The 9709-nt window shown below is 42.0% G+C and overlaps 1 protein-coding gene across 1 annotated transcript in view; it reads left to right on the forward strand.

The window, feature by feature from the left end:
- The window catches only part of LOC122551853 (C-X-C chemokine receptor type 2-like), a 12216-nt gene extending 3274 nt beyond the window's left edge, over positions 1–8942 (forward strand). Inside the window, exon 2 of the mRNA XM_043694381.1 lies at positions 7747–8942. Within this exon, the coding sequence (XP_043550316.1) occupies positions 7750–8811 (1062 nt within the window). The 5' untranslated portion in view covers positions 7747–7749 and the 3' untranslated portion in view covers positions 8812–8942. The remainder of the gene's footprint in view (positions 1–7746) is intronic.
- Positions 8943–9709: the final 767 nt, after the last annotated feature.

Here is a 9709-nt window from a genome sequence, read left to right on the forward strand (position 1 = left end):
TTGCATTAGAGCCAGTCTCAATACCAGAAACTTGGCTGTTCGTGCTACCTTCCCCTGAGAATCCAACATCCCCTACATTTTCCAAAACAGCATACCTGTTTGAAATGGGTATATCCACAAAAGACTCCTGCCCTAGGTGCCGACCTCTCTCACCATTCCTGGAATTAACCCATCCATGTGACTGTATCCTTAGACTTTCCCCCCTTCCTATAACTGCCATCCATCACATACTGTTGCTGTTGCAAATTCCTCATTGCTTCTATTTGTCTCTCCAACCAATCCACTCGATCTGATAAGATTTGCATCCAACAGCATTTATGGCAGATATAATCCGCAGTAACCCTTAAACTCTCTTTAAACTCCCACATCTCACAAGAAGTACACATCACTTTTTTTGCTCCATTTTTCCTCCTTCACAATCTACAGACCCAGAAAATAGCACTGTCTTATTCCTCTACAGACACTGCCCCAGGTTAAATTAATAGCTATGGCTTATATTTTAAGTTTAATCAAGAGTCTTATCTCCAAAAACATATATTCAAGAAAGAATCCACTATACTCACTACTGCAGCCTTTCTCTTGGACAGACTTAAAACAACAATTAACTTATCTGATGCTGTGCTGTGAAATTCGCCCAACAGTTCCTCCAAGATTAGTTGTGAATTTCACTGTTTGTTAATTTTCCCAGATGCACTCTGATGTCCAGCGATATACAAATTCAAACAGCAAAGGCAGTAACTGTGCAGGTTCTCTCTCTCTCTCTCCTGCACTGTCCTCACCATGTGCTTCCGTTGTCTGCTCTTTTCCCTTTTAAACTGCTGTTGTTTTGACTTTTTTTCCCAAAGTTCCAAAACAATGCAACAGCATATAAAACAGTAATTGCTGCTCCTGGAATTCGAGGAAATCACCTCCAACACCTTAAATACCTCAAAAAAAGGAGCAGCTCTTACAGCAGAAATTTTTCCTGTCCTCCATCTTGGATTACCTTATCTAAACCAGAAAACATTTGTTCACTGCCACTCTCTGTTTCCAATTCATCTGATTTCTGATCAGTTCTAATTCCTTACCTTTTAATATGTGAGCTTAATTTTTTTGCTGACAAGTCCACATGGCACTTTATCAAACATCGTTTGGAAGTCTAAATATACCATCATCTGTATTCATTACTCAGAGTAGGTATCTCTGTTACCATAACAACCTGTGAGAGTTCATAGTTCACAGAGAGGTATTGATAGGTTAAGTAAATGGTCAAAAAGCTGGCAAATGGAATATAATTGTAAAAGTTTGAATAATAAATCATAGAATCCCTGCAGTGTGGAAAGAGGCCATTCAGTCCATCGAGTCTGCACCGACCCTCTGAAAAGGATCCCATCTAGATCAAACCCCAATACAATCCCTGTAACCCTGCATTTTACAACGGTTAACCCACCTAACCTGCTCTTCCCTAGACACTACAGGGCAATTTAGCATGACCAATCTACCTTACCTGCTCATTTTTGGACTGTGGGAGGAAACTGGGACACCCAGAAGAAACTCATACAAACATTGGGAGAACACGAGATTGTTGTTCATTTTGGAAAGGTGAACAAAAGAACAGGATATTATTTAAATGTAGAAAAACTGCAGAAAGCTGAAATGCAAAGGGCGTCATTTATATGAATGATTTGGATGTGAACATAGGAGGTATAGTTAGTAAATTTGCAGATGACACCAAAATTGGAGGGGTAGTGGACAGCGAAGAAAGTTACCTCAGATTACAACAGGATCTTGATCAGATGGGCCCTTGGCCCAAGGAGTTGTACATGGAATTTAATTTAGATAAATGTGAGGTGCTGCATTTTGGAAAGGCAAATCAAGGCAGAACTTATACATTTAATGGTAAGGTCCTGGGGAAATTTTGTTGAATAGAGACCTTAGAGTGCAGGTTCATAGTTCCTTGAGCATTGAGTAAAGGAGTTGGAAGGTCATATTGCAGCTGGACAGGACATTAATTAGGCCATGTTTGGAATATTGCATACAGTTCTGGTCTCCCTGCTATTGGAAGGATGCTGTGAAAATTGAAAGGGTTCAGAAAAGATTTACAATGCTGTTGCCAGGGTTGGAGCATTGAGTTATAGGGAGAGGCTGAATAGGCTGGGGCTGTTTTTGCTGGAGCGTGGGAGGCTGAGGGGTGATCTTATAGAGGTTTATAAAATCATGAGGGGCATGGATAGAGTGAATAGATAAGGCACTTTCCCAGGGGTGGGTGAGTCCACAACTAGAGGGCATAGGTTTAGGGTGAGGGAAAAAGATTTAAAAGAGATCTAAGGGGCAACTGTTTCACACAGAGGGTGGTGCGTGTATGGAATGAACTGCCAGTGGAAATGGTGGCAGCTGGTACAATTACAACATTTAAAAGGCATCTGGATGGGTATATGAATAAGAAGGGTTAAGAAGGATATGGGCTAAGTGCTGGCAAATGGGACTAGATTAATTTAGGATATTTGGTCGGCATGGATGGATTGGGCCAGAGGGTCTGTTTCTGTGCTGTACATCTCTATGGCTCTTACGACTCTATGACTTGTATACGAGGCACAGAAAGCTCACATACGGGAGCAGCAGGTAATCAGGACGGCTAATGGAATGTTGGCCCTTATTTCAAGGTGGTTGGAGTAAAAGAGTAGGGAAGTCTTACTGTAACAGTAAGTCACTTCACCTGAGGAAGCTGCAGCACTCCAAAAGCTTGGATTTCAAATAAACCTTTTGGACTATAACCTGCTGTTGTGTGACTTCTGACTTTGTAAGTGTCCAAGGTGTGGTAAGACCACATCTGGAGTACTGTGAGTAGTTTTAGTCCCCATATTTATGGTAAGCTATTATTGCACTGGGGGCAGTTCACAAAAGGTTCAGTAGGATGATCCCTGGTTTAGACAGGGATATATATATATATATATATCACTAGACTATTAACCCAGAGTCCAGGTAATATCCCAGGGATCCATGTTCAAATCCTGCATGGCAAATCCAATAAAAAGCTGGGATAAGAAGTCTAATGATAACCTTGAAACTGTTGCTAATTTTCTGAAAAGACCCATCTGGTTGAATAATGCCCTTTTGGAAGGAAATCTGCCATGATTATCTTGTCTGGCCTACGTGTAACTCCAAACCCATAGCAACGTGGTTGATTCTTAACTGCCCCCTGGGCAATTAGGAATGGGCAACAAATACTGACTGAGCCAGCAACATCCACATCCCGTGAATGAATAAAAAATGGCGAAGCAAAGATCTGATAGAATATTTCAAAATCTTCGAAATAGATGTGGGGATAAGGAAGAAACTGTCCTTATTTTAAAAGTATCAATAAGGTAGAAGATACAGATTTAAAGTAATATGCAAATGTAACAAATGTGATGTGACAAATATCTTTTTCACACAATGAGATTTTCTGGTTTAGAATGCACTCCTTGGAAATTTGGTGGAGATGGAGACAATTGAGATATTCAGTAGGGTTTCAATGATTACTTGAAGAGAGCAACATGAAAGGGTACAGGGAAAAGACAAGGGTTTGACACTAAGTCATAATGATCCTTTGAGGCATGCTGGGATGAATGGCCTCCTCTGTTGCATCACTTCTGTGATTCTGTGACTGGTACCATACGGCACAGGCGGAACATGCTCAAACTCAAAGGAACATAGAACAATACAGCGCAGAACAGGCCCTTCAGCCCTCGATGTTGTGCCAACCTGTGAACTAATCTAAGCCATCCCCTTATACTATCCCATCATCATCCATATGCTTATCCAAGAATTGTTTAAATGTCCCTAATATGGCTGAGTTAACTACATTGGCAGGTAGGGCATTCCATGCCCCTACGAGGCTCTGAGTGAAGAACCTGTCTCTGATATCTATCTTAAATCTATCACCCCTCAATTTGCAGCTATGTCCCCTCATACAAGCTGACATCATCATCCGAGGAAAAAGACTCTCACTGTCCACCCTGTCTAATCCTGTAATCATCTTGTATGTCTCTATTAAATCGTCTCTTAGCCTTCTTCTCTCCAATGAGAACAGACCCAAGTCCCTCAGACTTTCCTCATAAGACCTTCCCTCCAGACCAGGCAATATTCTGGTGAATCTCCTCTGCACCTTTTCCAATGCTTCCACATCCTTCCTGTAATGGGATGACCAGAACTGTACACAATATTCCAAGTACGGCCGCACCAGCGTTTTGTAAAGTTGCAGCATGACATCATGGCTCCAGAACTCAATCCCTCTCCCAATAAAACCTATCACACTGTATGCCTTCGAAACAGCATTATCAACTTGGGTGGCAACTTTCAGGGATCTATATACATGGACAACAGGATCCCTCTGCACATCCACATTATCAAGAATCTTTCCATTGTCCCAGTACACTGCCTTCCTGTTATTTTTCGCAAAGTGAATCACCTCACATTTAGCTGCATTGAACTCCATTTGCCACCTCTCAGCCCAATTCTGCAGTTTATCCAAGTCCCCCTCCAACCTGCAACATTCTTTCATATTGTCCACTACTCCACCGACTTTAATGTCATCTACAAATTTACTAACCCATTTACCTATGCCTGCGTCCAAGTCATTTATAAAAATGACAAACAGCAGTGGTTCCCAAAACAGATCCTTGTGACACACACTAGTAGCCGGACTCCAGGCTGAATATTTTCCATCAACCGCCACTTGCTGCCTTCTTTCAGATAGCCAGTTTCTAATCCAAACTGCTAAACCACCCTCAATCCCATGCCTCTGCATTTTCTCCATCAGCCTACCATGTGGAACCTTATCAAAGGCATTACTGAAGTCCATGTACACCACGTCAACTGCCCTACTCTCATCTACATGCTTGGTCACCTTCTCAGAAAACTCAATGAGGTTTGTGAGTCATGACCTGCCCTTGACGAAACCATGTTGACTATTTCCAATCAAACTGTTGCTTGCTAGATGATTATAAACCCTATCTCTTAAACTTTCAAAAACGTTTCCTGCAACAGATGTAAGGCTCACTGGTCTATAATTACCTGGGTCATCTCTACTGCCCTTCTTGAACAAGGGCACAACATTTGCAATCCTCCAGTTCTCTGGTACTAAACCTGTAGATCATGATGACTCAAAGATCTAGGCCAAAGGCTCCGCTAACTCCTCCCTAGCTTCCCAGAGGATCCTTGGATAAATCCCATCCAGCCCAGGGGACTTATCTACTTTCACACATTCTAGAATTGTAACATCTTCTCCTTAGTAAACTCAATCCTTTCTAGTCTAATAGCCTGTATCTCAGTCTTCTCCTCTACAATATTCTCCTTTTCCTGAGTGAAAACCAATGAGAAATGTTCGTTTAGTACCTCTCCGATCTCCACAGGGTCCACACTAAACTTCCCACTTCTGTCTTTGACTGGCCCTATTCCTACCCTAGTCATCCTTTTATTCCTCACATATCTATAGAAAGCTTTAGGGTTCTCCTTTATTCTACCTGCTAAAGACTGCTCATATCCACTCCTTGCTCTTCTTAAATCCTTCCTAGCTTAACTGTACCTCTCCATCGCCTCGACTGAACCATCTTGTTTCAACGTCACATAAGCCTCTCTCTTCTGCTTAACAAGAGATACAATTTCTTTAGTAAACTATGGTTCCCTTACCTTATCACTTCCTTCCTGCCTGACAGGGACATACCTATCAAAGACACACAATATCTGTTCCTTAAACCAGCTCCACCTTTCAATTGTCCCCATCCCCTGCATTTTGCTACACCATTCTAATGAATACTAATGAGCAACTCCACAGAGGTTGGTATCCATCACCAAGACATTCTTTATTTCCTGATGAACAATTCTTGACTTTAGTACAGACTCTTCACAGTCAGCTCTTAGAGTGTCAGTATCTCTGACACTCTCTTTTTTATATGCCAGCCAGGGTCCCTGACTGAATCAGATTAAAAACCCTAAACAGGGAACTAATTTGAGTTAATTCAATTTTTGATTTGATTTATTATTGTTACATGCACCTCAGTAGAGTATTGTGTGCAGTACTGGTCTTCTTCTCTGAAGAAAGATATCCTGGCTCAGGAGGCTGTGCAACAAACATTTACCAGACTGATTCCTAGGACAACAAGATTTACGGATGAGGAGAGGTTGAATTGATTAAAACTTTATTTGCTGGAGATCAGTGGTGGATCTCATAGAAACCGATAAAATTTTAACAGGATTGGACAGGGAAGATGCAGGAATGATGTTCCAATAACCGGGAAGTCAAGAGCCAGGGGTCACAGTCTAAGAATTTGGAATAGGCTGAGATGAGGGATTTGCTATCACAGAAATCTGATTTGGAGATGCCGGTGTTGGACTGGGGTGTACCAAGTTAAAAAATCACATAACACCAGGTTATAGTCCAACAGGTTTAATTGGAAGCACTAGGTTTTGGAGCGACGCTCCTTCATCAGGTGGTTGTGTGACACAATGACCTGATGAAGGAGCAGCGCTCCGAAAGCTAGTGCTTCCAACTAAACCTGTTGGACTATAACCTGGTGTTGTGTGATTTTTAACAGAAATTTGAACCATCTTCTGCCTTGATGTCCATTCAGTTTACCTGTCCATACCTCTTTGTAGTCTCTTTGTGTCTGACTTACAAGTCACATTGCAACTTAGCTGTATGATGAACTCATGGGAAATGTTTCAGTAATATTGTGTTCAATTCTGGTCACCACATTACAGGAAGGATGTGGAGGCTTTGAAGAGGGTGCAGAAGAGGTTTACCAAGATATTGCCTGGATTAAAGCGTATGAGCTATGAGGAGAGGCTAGAAAAACTCTGGTACTTTTCTCCGGAGTGGTGGAGGCTGAGGGGAGACTTGATAGAAGTCTGTAAAATTATGATATGCATGGACAAGATTGACAGTTAGAATATTTTTCCCAAAGTTGAAATGTCTAATACTAGGGGGCATGCATTTTAGATGAGGGGGAGTTCAAAGGAGGTGTGAGGGGCAAGATTTTTATACAGTGATGATAGGAGTCTGGTATGCACTGCCAGGGATGGTGGTGCAGGCGGATATTATAATGGGGTTTAAGGGGCTTTTAGATGAGCACATGAATATGCAAGGAATGGAGGGATATAGATCATGGGCAGACAGAAGGGATTAGTTTAATTTGGCATCATGTTCAGCAGAAAGTGCCAAATGACCCGTCCCTGTGCTGTACGGTTCTATTCAACAGAATTGAGAGTTATGCAGAAAGAGGGGGAGGAGCGTGAGAATGAGACTGACAGGAAATGGCCTTCAGAGCCACCAGCCTTGAATTTATTGAGTGGCATGACAGGCTTGAAGGGCCAAATGGTCGACTCCTGCTCATAAGCCCTTTGTTCCTGTGTGCATTTGGTTTCTCTATGTGTGCCTAGTTACAAAGTTTCTTAAAAGATCATAAATTGGCTTTATTCTGATTCTTCAGTTACAGCTAATTTGCTTTTGGAAAGAGACTTGAGACAAATCGAACAAGCTGTTTGACAATTATGCTGATCATTCCTGATGAAGGGCTTTAGCCTGAAACGTCGAGTTTCCTGCTCCTCGGATGTTGCCTGACCTGCTGTGCTTTTCCAGCACCACTCCGATCTAAATTATGCTGGTCATGCTGAAGTTGATGATGATTGAAACACATTTTCCCGTACTTTCACCAGAAACAAATCAATGAATGCAACACTGGCTATTATCTATAGATTGTTCTCACTCCCTGATCTTCTTTCTTTCAGAAAATGGACATCAAGCAGTTTGAATTTGGAGATATTGACTTTGGTGATTTATTTGAAAATTATACAAATAATTATGATGGTTACAAAATTGATTCAGACACGTCGCCCTGTACTTCTGTCGTGAATGAGTCAATCAACACAGCTCTGGCTGTTATCTATAGCCTGGTGTGCTTCCTCGCTGTGACAGGGAATATTATTGTAATGACTGTCCTACTTTATAATCGATGGACCATCTCATCCACAGACATCTACCTGCTTCATCTGGCAGTGGCTGATCTGCTCTTTGCCGTGACCTTGCCTTTTTGGGCAGTGGATGCCGTATCTGGCTGGGTGTTTGGTGATGCCATGTGTAAAATTATCAGCATGTTACAGGAGATTAACTTCTACAGTGGGATTTTATTGCTGGCTTGTATCAGTATTGATCGCTATCTGTCCATTGTCTATGCTACACAATCCCACAAGCAGAAGAGACCATTTATAATTATGCTGGTTTGTGCTACTGTTTGGTTGCTGGCTATGGTTCTGTCTTTATCAGTTTTATACAAGGGTGAATATGCTCCACCTGGTTCCAACAGACAGATGTGTTATGAGACACTTGATGGAGAATCAGCAAAAACGTGGAGAATAATCACCAGATTTTTGCGGCATTTTATTGGGTTTCTTATCCCTCTGGTTGCCATGGTATTCTGCTACAGTGCGACAATCCAGAAATTGTGTCAAACGAAGGGATTTCGGAAACATAAAGCCATGAAAGTCATCATCGTGGTGGTGTTGGCTTTTCTCATTTGTTGGTTCCCACACAATATTACGGTATTCATCGACACACTGATGAGGAGCAAACTCATTGCTGAGACTTGTGAGAAGCGTAATCACATTGACAGAGCTCTCATTGTAACTCAAAGTTTGGGATTCTTGCACAGCTGCATTAACCCAATCATATATGGGTTTATTGGGGTGAAATTCAGGAGGCATCTGGTCAAACTCTTGGTTACAAAAGGAATCATGAAGCAAAGCAATGATTCACGATATATGAGATCTGCATCCTCTTCCTCAACTGTCATGTAGAATCTTTGTGACATAACTATTAAACTATCAGCAAGATGGCAACTTAAAAGAAAAAGCAAGAGATGAAAAGGAATAACTGACTTAGTAACTAATTGATTAGCAATGCTAGTTTTTAAGTTCTATTTAGAAAATAGATCAGAATGACAGCCCCTTCATTTGCTGAGTTAAAAATCACGCAACCCCAGGTTATAGTCCAACAGGTTCAGTACTAGCGCTCTTAATCACCTTCACAACCACATGATGAAGTCCAACCCCAGTCCAACACCGGCACCTCCAATGCATTTGTTGAGTTGAAGATTAGCCCATCACTCTGCCTGTAGAGGGCTCACTCCTTGGTATGTGCTGCATTGTGGGCGGCACGTTGGCACAGTGGTTAGCACTTCTGCCTCACAGCGCCAGAGACCCGGGTTCAATTCCCGCCTCAGGTGACTGACTGTGTGGAGTTTGCACGTTCTCCCCGTGTCTGCATGGGTTTCCTCCGGGTGCTCCAGTTTCCTCCCACAGTCCAAAAATGTGCAGGTTAGGTGAATTGGCCAGGCTAAATTGCCCGTAGTGTTAGATGCCGGGGTAAATGTAGGGGAACGGATATGGGTGGGTTGCGCTTCGGCAGATCGGTGTGGACTTGTTGGGCTGAAGGGCCTATTTCCACACTGCAAGTAATCTAATCTAATCTAATTGTTTCTGTCTCTCCACATGTGTATAAAGGGTTTGTACTGAAGCTCTAGCTGAGTTAACAAACAGTTATTAGATGATATTATCACTTAAGAAATAAAGATTGAATTCCTTCAGTGTGATTCCTTGTTTTCTAAGGCTCTCTGGCCATTCTTTGAGATGGTCATCTTTGCATTATTGTTACCATAATGTTCTGCTTTCTGTATCTCTGAGCAAATTCATAATG

This window comes from Chiloscyllium plagiosum, chromosome 7 (assembly GCF_004010195.1).
Source record: "Chiloscyllium plagiosum isolate BGI_BamShark_2017 chromosome 7, ASM401019v2, whole genome shotgun sequence".
NCBI lineage: Eukaryota > Metazoa > Chordata > Chondrichthyes > Orectolobiformes > Hemiscylliidae > Chiloscyllium > Chiloscyllium plagiosum.